Here is an 18486-nt window from a genome sequence, read left to right as displayed (position 1 = left end):
ATGCTGTGATATATGAGGTGGAATGGGTGGGGGATGGGGGGTGAGGGAGTATGTATGAGAAATAATTTGACGCAACCCAAAGGGATTTATCCCCGTCTTCTCCTTTTCTGCATGAGGGGATGGAGAGGGGGGGTCAGCAATTTAATGAAGCAGCCTTGCTTTGGATGTGCTGTGTCTTGCGACACTGCTTCTGACCCAGGGCAATGGACAAGATGCAGGGATGATGCATCATCCAGGAGGTGCCAAGATTAGTGGGAGGGAAGAGGGTGGAGGAGAGTGGAGTGTGATGGGGATGGAATGGGTGGGAGTGGTTTTTATGCCTTTGTTTTTTTGCTACCTCCCTTATAAATGGGAAAAAGCCTTTGGTACATGTATGTGTGTGTGTGTACTGATGGAGCATTTTGACACTACTCAAAGATCTCAATGTCTTCAAAGAGGGTTACTGACATTATTCGGCATTTTTCATTATTTATCAAGGCTTTGGCTGTGCACAAAGCTTGCTTAGCAACTTCTTTTTTGTTTGACATAATTCACATAAAAATTACCAAAGTCAGGGCAATTATTATAGTGTGAATTATGTCGAAGAAGAAAGAAAAGTTACTGAGTGAGCTTTGTTCATCAGTCAGTAGTTGACATCTAGACTTTTAATGTGAAAAGGCACCAGGAACATGTTTACATAAAGAAAAAGAAAAAAAAAATCCAATGCATGTCTTGCTAATTGTTGTGATATTTTTTTTATGGTAACACTGGTGTCATGGTTAGTAAGCATTCCATTAATGGTGCTGGTGATGGCACTCAAAATTATGCTGCATATTGCATTGTTGTGAAGTTGCGTAACACAAACCCTATGTTTACTTTATGGAGAAAATAGATTTCAATTGCACTATTTTTTTTACAGTGGTCAAGCTTTTTAGGAATGCAACCCTTGTGTAAAAATGAAAGGCATCTGCATTTGTTTATTGATCTATTTATTTACTTATTAGTATCTAACTAATGTTATTCTGCTCATTCTACAGGTAATCTCCCTCAAGGTTGCCGGTCCAAACAATGAAGCCACAGAAATCGTACTTAGGACGGAGGGTGGGAGCAGTGATGCACCTGGCCCCTCTAGCGTTGCACGGTCGGTGACCCATGCCTTGGGCAATGCTGGCACCGTCATGGGTGGTGCTGTGGCTACCGATGTGCCTCCTTCACAGTTTCGTAGTCCAAATGTGGTGGCACCAGGTGGGGAGGTCATTCCTGTGCCTCCACGCCCAATACCCCAAGTGCGACCACAGGCTTCCTACCCGTTTGCAAGCATGACTCAGGCATTGCAGACAATGCAGGGTAGGGAGCTGTTGCAGCATCAGGGTGTGGCCACTGCCATTGGTGTGCCAGGAACCCGCCTTGCCTATGCCTCTCCCCCACCGTATCCGGGACCACAGGCCCCTGGGCAGGAGGTGTCTCAGGTTCACGCCACAGCAGGACCAGTTAAGGGGTCAGTGTTTGCTAGTGCCAATGGGACTCCCTATGTTGTGAGCCAAGCTGGTGGTACAGGGAGTGTGGCACATGCTGTAGTGCAGCAGGCACCTGCTCAACCTACCAGTGGTAACCAGACAGTGACTGGTGGATTTGCTGTGTCAGTTGCACAGATAGTGACAAACCGTTCAGTGCCCAATCAGCCTGTGAGGCCAGGGGTCAGGACAGGACCAGGAGGTAGTGTGGTAAAAAGCAGCCCACTGCTGGTCGGTTTGTTACAACAACCTGACCAGCCTGGGCATAGTGGACCTGCTGTCAAGAGTAAAGTGTTAGTTGGTGGGTCACCACATGGTTCACCCATCCCAGGCTCTCCCACATCCCGGTCTAGTAATTCAACACCATCATCAGACTCACTACCCCACACTCCATTTTCTAATATGCACCTACCTGTTGTGCCTGCCCTCTCTCCACCTCCTCACACCACCACCTACAATGTGACAATGTCAAGCAGTTCTAGCATACCCAATTATACTGCAGGGTTTGCTAGTAGAGCAAAGGATGGTGTGCAGACTCACCATCAGGTGTATTCAGGTGGGACAGTCATAACGAGCTCAGTTGGACCACATCCTCGTTTAGCTGTACCATCAGGTGGCAGTCTTCAGCAGCACCCGCAGGCTACAGGGCAACCTCCCCCACCTAGTTTACGGCATCCATTTGCTTCGGAAACACGCTGTCTTTCAGCAATTGGAGCAAGTGCACCATCGCACTTCAAGACACAGGCAACAGTGCACCGTAGCTTGGCAGGGGAGAACAAGCATATGCCTCCTTCACCACCACAGTCAGTACCTGGTGGCAAGGAGAGTCGTTACTTGATCAATCCCAACACAGGTGTGTTGGAACCAAGGCACACAAGTGAAAGCTCTGATTCAGACCAGGAAGTGCGCCCATCCTCACCAATAAATGAGGATAGGAATTCCAATTCAGTGTTTTCAGAAGATGAAGAGTCGAACATTAGTGTTACCTCGAAAAAAGAAACAGATCAGTCGGATTCTGATGCTTCGAGAATGTCGGTTCTAAGTGTCGATTCCAGGAGAGGAGTTGCTGATCGTGTTGCTGAAACAATAGAAAGATCAAAGTCAAGAGATAGAGATTCGAGTCCAGGAACTTCGAGAGACAACATGAACTATGGTACTGGAAGTCCTGGAGAAACAATAAGGTTGAAATTAAAGATTGGAAAAGAACCCGTGGCTCAGACAACATTTGTTTCCAGTGGTAAACTTGGGGAAAGGAAAGAAACATCATCTAATTGTAGTTCTAGTGTGTCGCCTAACAATGAGCCAAGATTGCTTATTCCAAAAATCCATATTAAGCTTCGTTCAAAACAAGCTGCCGTGATTGTAAATCCGAAAGGTGACGAGGAAGGTGTAAGAAGTCAAGATAAAGATACTTCTAAGGATGATCGCATGAGAAAGAAAAGTAAAACCAAAGTGCGAAGTACTGATCAGTCAAACAGTGATGGTGTAAAGTTTAAAGGTCCCCGTGGAAAAAGTAGTAAAGAAAAGAGTGAGACTGATGAGGGGATTCCACCCGTGCTCAAAATTTTTGATAATAGGAAAAGTAAGACTGATGGAGATATGGACGATAGTGCTCTTAGGGTACGGTTAAAGGAGGGCATGGAGAGCAAGCCAAAGGGGATGAGAACTGGTGAAGATGGAAGAGTTGTGAGTGTGAAACCTGATAGTCAGAAGTTGGGGCGAATGGATTCTAAGCTTTCCAAACCAAAGCTAAAGACCAAACCTTCCATTCGAAAAGTTGGGGATCTGAACAGTGTAGGTGAGATCGCTAGGCACACAATTCTGAAAACTTTGCCACCAAGTATATCCAAAGTGGCAGCCATGCACACCCCACAACCTCACAGAAACCCAACATCTTCCTCAACTTTTTCCCTCTCCACAACACCAGCCACCACCACTACCCCTTTAGAACCTACCATATCTCCCACTACCCTCACTTCACCTAGTACTCAGGCAGGGGATATTTTGAAAGCAGAGCTGGAAAAGATGAGCAATGAAATGTCAAAAACTTCTGAAAAGAAAGATGTGGATAAAGAAAAAATTCTAAGTAGAGTGAAAACAAACAAAGTAAATCATGAGGATGGTGTTGTGGTTAATGGTGATGTGTTACATAATGAAAAGACGTTACTCTCGTCTCGGCTTGACAGCCAGGGGACTAGCACCAGTCAGTCACAGAAGATTACGGATGCTACTGTTGCTTCCAAAAGCTTGACAATCAAGAGAAGAGTCTCTGAACCAAGTCATACTTTGGAGTCTCTTAAAAAGGACATCCCAGAAGGTAAGTGTCATAATTGTTGCTTTGTACTTGGTGTGTATAAGCCAAAGCGCCAGACTCGCTTCCTGATTGAGTAACTTCGTCTTTTTCCTTTGAAACAGTTTTCCAGTAGGCTGTGCAGTTGAAGTTGTCTGCTAGGATTAACTACCTAAAGTCTTAGGACAGCCATCAAAGTCAACTATGGAATTTGAGAAGGGAGTTGTCAGACTTTAGGTTATGTACATGAAAGCCTGCTAGGAAAAAAAGTAAAGGTTGGATTCTTTTGCCTAACAAAATAGTTGCTCTTTCTTGTAATTGCAAACTCCAGTCATGCATTGTGACCAAGACTTTCGTACCTTAGTATGATTTTATGGGAAGGGTGGGTATGGAAATAGGTTGTAAATTATACAATATATTGAGAAGGATAGGAGTGGAGGAAGAACCAGGTATTCCTGCTGTAGTAGGTGTTATATAATTACCTTTTTTCCGTATTCTTTTCTGTTAGGTTAGGAACTTGCTGAATTAAGAGGTTCATATAGGCATGCAAAACAAAGTATGAGGATGCAAGAGCACATGTATTAGTAAAACCTTATAAGATGTTCAGGACAAATACTACTTACTTTTGTATGCTTCCTAAGCCACAACAGGATGTTTGTTTAGTATTGGAGTGTTTCCTGGTATGACTGCATGTGTGTGACAATAGTTCCAGTCTGCAGTTTGTATATGTTTGTGTGGTATAATAATTATGGACCCAACAATCACAGCTATACACATGTAGATAGGTGTGGGGCATATCATATACAGGGATCTAGACTTACATAAGAATGAAGGAGACTGCAAGGGACCATAAGGCCTACACTAGGCAGTTTATGGCTATTACCACCTGTCATCCCCATCCATAAAGATGTCTAACCTTTTCATAAAACAACTGATAGTTTCAGTGCTCACTACATGGTTACTAAGTCTATTCCATTCATTGATCACTCCATTAGTAAACCAGTTCTTTCCTATTTCTTTCTTTTGTCCAATTTGAATCTGTTACTACGAGTCCTGCCCTGTTGTCTTGATATGATGACCTTGTTTGTATCACTCTTGTTGAATAATTTGATCCATTTGAACAACTCTATTAGATCATCCTGCACTCAGCATCTTTCCAGAGAGTGTAAGTTAAGAAGTGTAAGCCTGTCCTTGTAAGGTAAATTTCTGACCCCATGTATCATTTTGATCATTTTCCTCTACTGATTGTAGTGAATGATATCCATTCTATAGGACAAAGACCAAAACTGTACTGCATAGTCAAGGATGGGTCTAACATTAGATAGAGTTTGATAATACCTCTGCACTTTTGTTCATAACTGTCCTTGCAATGAAACCTAATTATCTTTTAGCTCTATTCCTGGTACTAATGCATGGTTTCTTGGATTTTAAGCTCAGGATTCACTAGAACTCCTAAATCTTGCACTCGGTTTTCTCTTAAAACGTGTTATATAAGCTATACCTGCTTTCTGGATCATGTAAACCTACATTTAACACACTACACATTGAGATATTGAAGTCCATTTGCCATTTCACCGACTATGTGAACAATTTGTAAAGATCCTGCAGAATCTAGGCGTCTTCTGACCTAATTTGGCATCCTATTTTAGTGTCGTCCGCAAACTAACATCACTATTAATCTCATTGTCCAAGTCATTTATATACATAAACAAAAAGGGACCCAAAACTGAGCCCTGGTAAACTCCACTAGAATACTCCTTCATTTGGATTTTAGACCATTTATGGTGACCTGCTGTTTTCTGTCACTGATCCAAGCTCTAATCAATTCAAACACTTTCCTCCTATGCCATGGGCTTTGACTTTATTTAGTAGTCTCTGGTGGGGCACCTTGTTGAATACTTTGCTAATGTCAAGGTAAATAACATCGTAACTATCATTGTCATCTGAAGCCTTGAATACATTAGCTTTTGTTATAGGCTTGTAGTAGAAGGAAGATACTTATCAGTATACAGATTTTTTAGTATGAAAACAGGGTAGGAAGACTTGGATTGTACAGGGTGCGGCAACGTAACTTCCTTTTTCCAAAAGGCAATAAAACAAGATGTATAAATCAGAAAGGATTTAATTTTGTTTCATAATTATAGTAAATATTTAAAGTTTTGTTTCACACAGTTTTGAAAATCATATCAGGTAGGTGACGTCCCCCATTGTCCATACACTGCATATACCGATTTCGGGTGTTTGCCATGACCCTCACCAGCGTATCAGCGGGTATATTGGCAATTTCTTCTCGGATGTTGGCCTTCAAGTCTGGTAGGCTTCTCGGGCGGTTGACATAAACACGGGATTTCAAATATCCCCACAAATAAAAATCACAAGGGGGCAAATCGGGGGAACGGGCTGGCCACTCCAAATCGCCCCTTATTGAAATGAGGCGCTCCGGAAAATGTTCCCTCAAAACAGCCATCGATGCCCTTGAAGTGTGGGCCGTTGCTCCGTCCTGTTGAAACCAAATATCCCCTAGGTCCAATTCTTCAATTCGTGGAAAAAAAATTCCTCCAACATGTTTACATACCGGTCTGAATTCACTGTCACTGTGACCTCATTTTCTTCAAAAAACCAAGGACCAACAATTCCAGTGGAGGAAATTGCACACCTCACTGTGACTTTAGGTGAATGCAAAGGCCTTTCATGCAATTCATGGGGATTGGTGTCAGCCCAGTAGCGCATGTTTTGTTTGTTGACGCATCCAGTCAAATGAAAATGTGCTTCATCACTAAAGTAAACAATAGCGTCTTCAGGAACGTTTTCGAGAAGTGCCTCACATGCGTTCCTTCGTGAAGTGAAATCACGTACGGAGAGTTCCTGCACAATCGCCATCTTGTAAGGATGGTAATGAAGGTCATCGTGAAGTATTCGCCTCACTGAACGATCAGAAAGTCCAAGGGTAGAGGCATGTTTGCGCGCAGAACGCCGTGGGGATTGCAAGACTGAAGCTCTCACTGCCTCAATGTTCTCAGGTGATCTGATGGGCCGAGGTACTCCAGTTCTTCGTCGTGTAGTACTCCAGTTCTTCGTCGTGTAGTACTCCCAGTTTGCCTGAACGTAGTGACCCATGTAACAATTGATTTCCGGTCCGGAACAGGGCCTCTCGGGGCTACATTGAAACGATTTCGAAAGGCGCGCTGGGTTGCAATAACAGACTGACGATTCGAAAAGTAAGCTTCGACGGCAAACGCACGCTCCTCACTACTCCAACGCATGATAGCGACTGACTGTATTTCCAAGAAAACTTTCAGAACGGCCCTGTCAAATGAGACCACGCCCACCCCGCTACTACTTCTACAGCCAGATTGCCACGCATTATAAAAAAGGAAGTTATGTTGCCGCACCCTGTAGTAGGACAAGTGAATTTAGGCCTTTTTCTCTAGACCTGGGGCTGGCTACTTTGGTCCGCATCCCTGGATGGGGGATAAACATAGTCGGGATCTTTGAACAAAGAGGTCTCAGTGGGTGACTTTTTATATAGTAATAACAATAAAATAGTAATAACAATAATAGTAATAACATTAACAGCAGCAGCACCCTTCTGTCTCTGCATTGGAATCGCCACAGAAGTCATAGAACTTGTCATATTATATTGCCCAATATTTGTGCAATACAGATAAGAATATAAAGGTTTTTCTCATGAATAAATTGTGGCCCAGCCTTGTACCTATGGTAGTTTACTTCAGGGCCATTGATCTCCTGACACTGGTACAAATTGAGATAGATTATTATTATGATTATTGTTGCTATTATTATTTATTTATTTTATTATTATTATTATTATTATTTTTATTCACCTAGTTGTATTATACAGGAAGGGGAGGTATGCTCATAGTGACCTGTCTTTGTATTTTGCAATATCTAGTTTGTTCTTAAATTCTTGTATGGTGTTAGTGCATGCTTGTTTTGTCCAATTTGTTCCAAGCATCCACCATTGTGGATTTTTTTTTTTTTTTTTTTTTTTTTAAACAGATCTCTTCTATAACTATCCTTTTTGAATTTCTTTTCATGTCCCCTTGTATTTATTCTATCCCACTTTAATAAGTCTTCTCTGTCAAGGATTTCCATGCCTTTCATGATTCTTTAAATGGCCAATAGATTGCCTCTTCTTTGTACCAGGGTTGGTAGTTCCAGTTTAGACCTTTGCTCGTATGTCAATTTTGAAAGCGTTGGGGCCATCTTTGTCGTTGGATTCTTTCTATTTTCCTTATATTCTTTTTTGTACTGGGTGTCCATTGTGTTGCAGCATATTCCAATCTTGGTCTTATGAGTATAACTAGTATTTTTTATTTTATATATTTATTTATTATTATTATTATTATTATTATTATATATATATTTTAACAATTTCCTCAATGCTGAAGAAATTGGCCATGGCTGCTAGTTCATTTCACAAACCATTCAATGAAGGGGATTTTTTTTTTTTTTTTGTCTTGAAAGTGATTTTCAATTTATTTCCCTAGGTCTCTCTTGCAAGAGACCCAAGAGAAGAAAACACCATATTACTCAAATATATTCAACTCAACAATCTTCTACCATTACTCCAATGCACATCTTTACAAAAACACATACACACACACAGATCAGAAAAACAATAAGACATCTCCAAATTCGATTCTCCACCTGACTGCCAGATATCAGGTGAGGAGCTTATGATGCCAGGAGGCACATAGCTGCAGCCAATTCGTTGCCCTTTGTGCTTGGACTGTTAGGGCAGGTAACAAACAAGAACCACATTGGCATGATCCAGTATTGAAATAGTACATAGAATTGGCTACAGACTTAAAGTGACCTAAATGCAAGCACCACATGAAAAACACCGAACACCTCATCCTACACTGTCCTACCCTCACCCTACCTGGACAACATATTTGTTCCTTGAGTGACTTGCGTGCCAATTTGGTGGCTGTTGCTATTTACTATGGAGTTTGGTCACTTGGAAAGTGAGACCAGGGCCAATGAATCGACTGACCCATGGCTTCTAAATGATAGGCAACAACTACCAGATTGTCCTACAAGTCTCTCAAGGAAGAGATAATGTTGAGTAAAAGCAGCAACGACTGCAACAGCACTGGAGGAGAGAGGCCAAACACAGAGTATGGGATCCAATATATTTAACGTTTCGCCCTGCTGAGTGAAACATTAAATATATTGGATCCCATACTCTGCATTTGGCCTCTTTCCTACAAGAAATAATGTTGTTTTCTGGGTAAGGCTGGAGTAGGGTAGTGGAGGATTAGGTGTTGAAGCTTTTCTATATGGTGTTCACATGTGAGACAATTTGCTTCAGCCCCTCAGAGTTTAGAGGTAAGGAAGGAGCACCACCTTTGAATCTGGGTGGTGTTGAGCATGGTGGGAAATGGAGTACTCTATCAGTTTTCCATTCCCTCCTAGACATTGGAGCAGCCTCTTGTAGGCGAGGCATGGTAGCTGCAGAAAATAATACAAGCCTAACTACACACTGGAGAAAGACACAAAAAAGGGGGAACTCATAGAACAAGAAAAAGAATTACTACAACATAAGAAAAAGACATGGAAACTAATAAGCAAGAAGAAAGAAAACCAGGAAAAAAACAAAACAAAAATAGTTTAGTAGAAAACAAATAACAAATGAGGAGAACTGAAACTGATGATTGATTCAGTTTAACACTGTGAGCTGCCCCTCTTGGAGAGGGCAACTCAAGGAAAAGTACCATCATCAAAACAGGATTGCAATATTGTTAGCAAACAAATTCCAGACCAACAGCTCCAGAAAATATGAAAATAATTGAAGAAATATTAAAAATCAAACTAGACAGACAACTACACTCACTCCAATAACAATGTGGAGGGGGTGTTGGAAATTCTCACACTTAGGTCCAAATAAGATTTCAAACATTTATCTAAAATACCTCAGCTGAAATGCAATAAAAGCCTTGATTGGTAATTTCAATCAGTCCTGTATATTCAACAAAATTCTGAAAATCAGAAAAGGAGCCCATATCAGGACCAAGCAATCCAGCAGAAAACCTAGCATCCTATAGACCAACTTCATTATTATCCACAAAATCCAAGCTGATGGAGAGACTAATAGCTGAAAAAAGCATAACTAATCTACCCTCCTCTCCAAACCAGTAGATTCAAGAAGAACCAATCCACTGGCATACCTCCCAAATGTTACACAACAAGGGCTGGAAATATATAATAGTATTTAACTTATCACTGGAAAGAAGAGACATGATAGCAATAGACATAAAAAGGCATTTGATAAAGTTCCTAGTCACATACTAAAAGATCATAGATACAGATACCGAAAAACCATGACAAGATATGGCTAACAAACTTAACTGGCACCTTGCAAAGTAATCCAAAACAACCAAGTTTCTGGAGCACTCTCCTATAGTTATACAGAGGACCTGATGATGATAACCTAGCATAAGACACTCAAGCTTACCTAGACAAAATAAAACAATGTCTTGCAAATAATAGAAACTATCAACATTACTCTCACCAGGCAATCATGAATCAAAGAAACATTCAATAGTAAAAGTAACTGACCAAATTTTTCCATTGGAAAATAAACTAAAATGTTTTGGTCCCCAATTTTCACTTTTGATATATGACCTTTAACATGCACATCAAAGGTCTGTCAGTTAGATTTAAAAGGAAAATAAAGATTAGAAAATTGTATGGGCTTTGGACAGCAGAAAGGAACTCGTTTTCAAAGTTCTTGAGAACCACATTTGACTCTGGTTCCACACCATAATTCCTAACAATGAGGAAAACAGACATCTTACAAACTGTATAAACTTGTACTAAGAATGGTAACAAGATGCACCAAAACCACCCCAATTAAACACTTCACAGAAATCAAAGTCTTCCCCATAAGACATCACATAAAAATAATGGGTACACAGTTCTATGCAAGAGCCCTTTAGCCCCTTTCACTCATGCCATTACAGCACATAAGCACAAACAACTGAATATAGCAAAAAACTACACCAGCAGCATAGTACTCAAATATCGACAACAACCTCCCACCTGCACCACACAATATATCCATGCATAAACATGTTCACACTCGGATCACAAAACAAGCACTTTAAGACAGACCACCAAACTCTACTCTGTCTGACCCATCCAGACATTAGCCCCATAGAAAACCCCACCCAAGAGAAACAAGAAACACATTAACATGACTGCAACCAGGTTACTATTCAGTGCTCAGATGATTCCAACACAGAATAAACCTGACCACTGAAACAACTGCCTCAGGTGCAACTGTCATACAGAAATACTGAACACTTCATCTTACACTGCACTATTCTTTCCATACCCAGACAACTACACAATATTTCTTCCTTGAATGGGACAATCCAGTGGCTGTTACTGGCCACCTAGGAGCCATGGGACTTCAATAAGAGAGACCTGGGGCAGCAGATTGATTGATTTCTAGGCATATTTTGTGTTGGTATTGTTTTGAAGCTGGAGCAATCAATAAATCAAACTGGATGGTGGCCTGAAGGTAATCATAATTATGTTGATGCCAAGAGGAGTTTAGGATTGTCTTGAGTGCTGGTTTTGTGATTCTCTTTGTCTCTCTCTCTCTCTCTCTCTCTCTCTCTCTCTCTCTCTCTCTCTCTCTCTCTCTCTCTCTTTCTCTCCCCCTCTCCCTCTCCCTCCCCTCCTTCTCTCTCTCTCTCTCTCTCCCTCCCCTCCTCTCTCTCTCTCTCTCTCTCTCTCTCTCTCTCTCTCTCTCTCCCTCTCTCTCTCTCTCTCTCTCTCTCTCTCTCTCTCTCTCTCTCTCCCCCCCTCTTTCTCTCTCTCTCCCCCCTCTTTCTCTCTTTCTCTCTCTCTCCCTCCCTCCCTCCCTCCCTCCCTCCCTCCCTCCCCCCTCTCTCTCCTCTCTCTCTCTCTCTCTCTCTCTCTCTTGCAAAGAAGAGAGAGAGGAGACTTGATAAGTATTTATAGAATCATGAAAGACATGGAAATTATTGATAGAGAGGATCTAATAAAATGTGATGGTAGAGATACAAGAGGACATGGAAAGAAAGACAAAAAAAAGACAATTATAGAAGAGACCTGAAAAAGAACAGCTTTCCCCACGTAATAATAGATGTTTGAAACAAGTTTGATGAAAATGTGGTGTGTACAAAAACGATACATGAATTTAAAAACAGGCTAGATAAAACGAGATGTGAAGATGGGACACCACGAGCATAGCTCCCCTTCCTGTAAAATACAACTAGGTAAATACACACACACACACGTCAGATTGACAGCAAAGATTGGAACTCCGGAAAAAACGCAAATTTCGTGGATTTCAGCGATGAGGGAATACTTGTGTTGTATTAGTAGGGAAGGGGAGAGCATGTGGTGTAGTAGGCAGGTGAAGAAAAAGGAGAAGGAGAGACATTATTGAGGAAAATGGAAGAAAATGAGGAAGGGGAGGAACGGGCCTTGGACGTCAGAAGGGGTGTAAACAAAAGGTGTACAAATGACACAGATGAGGTCGAACAGGTGAGCAGAGGTATTAAAAAGTAGGAATATAGATAATAGCAGCACAATGGAAAGAGGAGATAATTACTTCTATGGACTTAATGAGGGAGGAGATGATAACCTCCCCCAACTAGTAAGTCTAGAGGAGAAAGTAACAAAAATTAACGAAGCATGGGAGGTTAGGTTTAGTGAACTAGCACTAGTTACACGAGTTGATAAACTGGAAGAACTAAAGCAAGAGAATCAAAACCTAACTTAAGAAATAGAAGAATTAAAAAGACAGTTAAGAGAAGTAAAGGATGAGAATGAGGAATAAAAGAGGGATGATAAAGAGAATAAAGAGTCCATAGCAAAAGAGGCAAGTGGTTGGAAAAAAGTCCAAGAGTATAACAAAATTGAATTTAGAGATATAGTGAAACAGCAGATGAAAGAACAAAGGACACAGTTATCAAAGGGATGAGAGAGAAGGAGAATATAGTAAGGGACTTAGCAGATAAAAAGAAATATATAATTATATTAGGAATGGAAGAAAAGTATAATCCAAATAGGACTACAAGAGTAAAGGAGAAGGAAAAAGTAAACAAAGTATTAAAAGTAGTTCAAGAAGATGAACAAGAAATAGGGAAAGAAATTGAAGAAATCTACAGTATGGATTGGGGAAATGCAATATGGACAAGACCAAACCAGTTAAGGTTATTCAGGTCACAAATGACACCAGAGAATATCTTAGCAAAAACAGGGAAACTAGCAAAAAGTTATCAGTATAAACAGGTATGGATAAAAAGAGATGAATAAAGAGGAAAGAGAGGAAAAAAACAACAAAAAGAATCGAAGCTAAGGGAAAAAACGAGAACAGAACAGAGACAAAGAGAAATTTTATTGGATAGTGGATATGAAAGTGAAGAAATGGTTCATACTAGAGAAAAACAGAAGGGAAACAGAAAACAGGATGGAGGTAACAGAAAATTAAAAGTATCTCACAAATATAGATGGCTTAATAACAGGCTTGAATGAACTGAATAATTACCCAAAGGAAAAAGAACCAGACATAATGGGAATTGTAGAGACAAAATTGAAAGGTCCAATACCACCCAACAGTGTAGGACATGGCGCATATAATTATTGGATTAGAAACGGAAGTAAAACGGGGGTGGAGTTATGTTCCTAAGAAGGATATAAATGTGAGGAATGTTACATATGGAAAGAATAGAGATGATTATGATGGAAATAGAGGACAAGGACAAGAAGAGCATGAAGTTTGTGGTAATTATGTGCCTCCTAAAATGGCTTCGTGGGAAGAGAGGGAACACAAAAATATTTTAGAAGACACAAGGATAACACTAAATAAGATAATGGAAGATGGAGGAAGATTAGTTATAATGGGTGACTGTAACTGTAACAAAATCTGCTAGGAAGAGATGACAGTCAAGGGTGAAGATAACCTATGGGGAAATGTACTACTTGATATGATTATAGAACATACAATGATGCTATGGATACAAGAGAATACTAGGTATAGAAATGAGGAAGAACCATCAAGACTGGACCTAATAATCACATCAGAACCTGAAATAGTGGACAAGATTGAATATAAGACACCACTAAATAAAAGTGACCACATATTGGTTGAACTGGAACTAAATGAGGAAAAATACATACATACATACATATACCAAGGCTTTTTCCCCCTTCCAAGGGAGGTAGCCACAAAGGGAAAGGCATAAAAACACTCCCACCCATTTCATCCCTAAATACACTCCACACCCCTCCCACCCTTCCTCTCATCTGAGCACCTCCTGGATGACGGGTCATCCCTGAACCCTGCCCACCGCCCTGGGTCAGAAGCAGTGTCGCAAGACACAGTACATCCACAGCAAGGCCGCTTCATTTAATCGGCGACCCCCCCCTCTCCGTCCCCCTTTGCATATAAAGGGAGGACGGGGAGAAATCCCTTCGGGCTGCGTCAAAATTTACTCACACATACTACCCCCCCACCCCTCCGCCCATTCCTCCTCATGCAGTCACAACATCATCCATATACAACCATTCTCCACATGGAATTCAATATTAAGAAGTGTAGTATAATGGAATTTGGAAGAAGCAAAAAAAGAATAGTGGGATCATAAATTGGGAGAGAGAAATTAAAAAAGTGGAAAATGAGGACCTGGGAGTCATTATTATGAATATGTCCCCTGAGAAACATATAAACAAAATTTTTGGAGAAACTTATAATTTAATAACAATCAGAGTGACATTTACATACCTGAACAAAGAAATGGTGAAGAAAATACTAGTCACTTTGATAAGACCAAGATTGGAGTATGCAGGAACAACATGGTCACCAAGTACAAAAAAATGTATAACAAAAGTTGAAAGAATACAAAGAGCAATTACAAAAATGGCACCAATGCTATCAGAACTGTCATATGAGGAGAGACCGGCAAAATTTGAGCTACAGACATAGAAATGATTGATAGAGAGGATCTAATAAAATGGGATAGTAGAGATACAAGAGGACAGAAAGAAAATAGAAAAAAAGACAATTATGGAAGAGACCTGAAAAAGAACAGCTTTCTCCACAGGATAATAGACGTTTGGACCAAGTTAGATGAAAATGTGGTGTGTGCAGAAATGATACACGAATTTAAAAACGGTGGATAAAATGAGATATGAAGACAGGACCACGAGCATAGCTCCCCTTCCCGTAAAATACAACTAGGTAAATACACACAAAATAGGAGACAGTACTCAATGAGCGTTGCTCCTTATCTGTATACTACATGCAGGTAAACACACCCACACCCACACAGTGAGATCAATAAGAATACATAGGGAAGAAAAAAGAAATGACGAAAAGGACATACTAGACAAATGTAAAGATCAACCCAAATTATTTTATATATATATGTAAATGGCAAACTAAAAAAACAAATTGGAAATATTTAAATTGCATCAAGGTAATAGAGAATTCACAGTGGATATAGAAATGGCAGTTATTATGAACAAACATTTCAAATCTGATTTCACCAAAGAAAAAGAAAATCTTCAAAATTGTGACCAAAGAAGTGAAGCAAGATTTCCTCCAATGAAGGAATTAAATGTTACTCAGAATGAAATAAGGAATCAAATACTAAAGCTTGATGTTAACAAATCACATGGCCCGGACAGAGTTGCAAACTGGATACTAAAGGAATGTACATATGAACTAATAGGAAAAATATACAAAATAATTGAATGCTCACTCAAAGAAGGAAAATTACCAGGAGACTGGGAAAATGCCAATATAGTGCCAATATATAAGGGGGGAAATAAGAAAGACCCAACAAATTATAGACCGGTGACCCTAACAAGTACAATAGTTAAAATTTGTGAGTCTTCAAAGATAGATGGACAAAATATCTAGAGGAGAATGATATACTGAACCAGAGGCAATTTGGATTCAGACAGGGAAGATCATGTACCACTAATTTGATCTGTTTCTATTCAAGTTGATAGATATATTGTAAGAAAGGGATGGATGGGCAGACTGTGCCTTCCTGGACTTATAAAAAGCATTTGATAAGGTACCACAGAGAAAATTGCTAGATAAACTAGAAACAATAGGAGGCATACATGGAAAATTATTGAATTGGGTGGAGGCTTTCCTACATGAAAGAAAAATGAGAGTGGTGCTCAGAGACAAATATTCAAAGTGGGAAGAAATAAGTAGTGGTATCCCTCAGGGGTCAGTGCTAGCTCCAATAATGTTTGCTATATATGTGAATGACATGGACAAAAGTATTGAATGTTACATGAACTTCTTTGGGGATGACTCAAAGTTATGAAAGAAAATAAGCTCCAAAAAAGACTTTGAGTTGTTACAGAGTGATCTGAACAAAGTCTCAGAATGGAGCAAGAAATGGGAAGTAGAATTCATCATCAAAAAATGTACCGTATTTTTCGGACCATAAGGCGCATCCGTAATTTGCTATTCCCCGTCCTTACATAAGGCGCACCTGGTCTCGTCATCGGATAATCATGCATATGTGAGTGCATTCAGAACTGAACATTTTCGTTGTTGAATGAGAAAAATCGGTTGGGATTTAACAAAATTACAAAAATAAATTATATATATATTTTTTATTTTGGTCAGTGAAATCAGACCACCTCCATGGACGGTCTGCCCTGCCAATACCCCTAAAAAAAAAAACATAAACACGTTATGGGAATTGTGGGGAATAAAACCAACATTAGCAGTTTTATTCCCGGAATTCTCTATTCACTTAAAAACACAAGATTACAAATGAAGGTAATTTTTAGTTTCGACCATGGGCGCAATATAGCAATAGAAAATTAATTATTAATTTTTTGTAAATTATAATGTATCAACGTAATATGCAATTTTGTGAGCGGAAATAAAAAAAAAAGGTGCAAAAACTTATTTCGTAAGTAACGAAGTCGTGTCGGACGAATGGTACGCCATGTTTGTTATGATAGATGCTGACGTCAAAGAAATGAAAGGGTGATAAATTCGTCTAACCTAACCTAACCTGTGTTTAATAAATCATTACCTGCAAATTAAATGCCATCCGGCTCGTCCTCGTTGTCGTTGTCGTCGTCGTGAGAGACGTTGGCGTCCCGATCCTATGCTACCGACTTTGTTCATTAGCATATTTGCTTGTAGGAAGGTATTTTTTATTTTCATTTCCGCCCACAAAATTGCATATTACGTTGATACATTTAATTTATCAAATTAATAATTAATTTTATATTGCCATATTATGCCCATGGTCGAAACTAAAAAAAAAAAAAAAAAAAAAAAACCTAAATGACTACAGTCTGAGTGGAGAGAGACTAGACCAATGCAAAATGGCTGTCTGTGTTGTGGACCCTATCATATCATAGCCATGATAGCGTGAATGAATGCAGTGGCATGGACTCGAAAACTGTCGAAGTTTTCGCAATTTTCTTGTCAAGATACATGCATTTTGGTTATAACTTGGTTGTAACTTTTGCTAGGCCTATGCACTGTCGCCGTCGGCAGGCTAGCTACGAAACGTGTCAAAATAATTCGTCACTGTCCGAGGCATTTTTCTGCACTGAAGCCACACATAAGGCGCACCTCACGATAAGGCGCACCACCCGATTTTGGCCGATTTTAAGGATTTTGCCCGCGCCTTATGGTCCGAAAAATACGGTAGTATAATTGAATTTGGGAAAAGCAAGAATAGAATATCAGGACAATATAAAATTCACGAAAAAGAAGTAAAAGTAAATTCTGAAAAGGACCTAGGAGTAATCATCATCAAAGACACGTCTCCAGATAAACATATAAATAAGATAGTCGAAGAAACATACAATTTGTTGAGATCAATAAAGGTGGCTTTTAAAAACCTGGATAAGGAAATGATAAAAAAAATATATTACAGACACTGATAAAGCCAAAACTGGATTATGCAGTGATGATATGGTCACCCAATACAAAAAAGAATATAAGAAAATTAGAAAGAATACAAAGAGCAACGACAAAGATGGCCCCAACACTTTCAAATTTAACATATGAGCAAAGATTGGGCAAACTGGAATTGCCAACCCTGAAGCAAAGAAGAGAACAAGGGAACCTACTAGCTATCTACTGGATTATGAAAGGCAAGGAATTCCTTGATAGAGAGGACTTAGTAAAGTGAGACAGGGGAAAAACAAGAGGACATGCAATGAAACTCAAAAAGGACAGCTACTGAGATCTGAAAAAGAATAGCTTCCCACACAGTGATAGATATCTGGAATAAACTGGACGAAAAAATAGTGTGTGCAAACACAATACAAGAATTTTAAGAACAAACTTGATCTTGCGAGATACAAAAATGGGTCACCATGAGCATAGCTCCCCTTCCCGTAAAATACAACTAGTTAACCTCTTCACTCCGGGGCACATCGCGATGTTGCGTCATAATAATCGCATTATAAAAAATAAAGTCAGTGCTCAATCGTTCGTTCTCTTTCACCCGTGTATTTTGATAGCCATAGAAAATTGATGAAGCCAGTTTAGAGAGAATGAAAATTATGTAGGTACGACTACAATAAATATAATCAAGATGGCGACGTTGGCATCATTGAGTACCCACTTGCTCCTCATTCGCCTACGTAGGCATCACCGTATGGAAGTGGTTAAACACACACACAAAATAGGAGACAGTA

General features: G+C 39.8%; 1 protein-coding gene across 8 annotated transcripts in view; it reads left to right on the top strand.

Annotated features, from left to right (window-relative positions):
* The window catches only part of LOC143018629 (uncharacterized), a 106237-nt gene that overhangs the window by 52881 nt on the left and 34870 nt on the right, over positions 1 to 18486 (top strand). For all 8 annotated transcript variants that reach the window (XR_012965767.1, XM_076174172.1, XM_076174173.1 and 5 more), the window contains one exon: positions 1017 to 3810. Coding sequence is in view for 7 of the 8 variants with exons in the window: in XM_076174172.1 (XP_076030287.1) it covers positions 1017 to 3810 (2794 nt within the window). In the remaining variant the exon portion in view is untranslated. The remainder of the gene's footprint in view (positions 1 to 1016; positions 3811 to 18486) is intronic.

This window comes from Oratosquilla oratoria, chromosome 35 (genome assembly GCF_046742065.1).
Source record: "Oratosquilla oratoria isolate Oo_2021 chromosome 35, ASM4674206v1, whole genome shotgun sequence".
In the NCBI taxonomy this organism is placed as follows: Eukaryota; Metazoa; Arthropoda; class Malacostraca; order Stomatopoda; family Squillidae; genus Oratosquilla; species Oratosquilla oratoria.
This window is presented reverse-complemented; position numbering and strand designations above follow the sequence as displayed.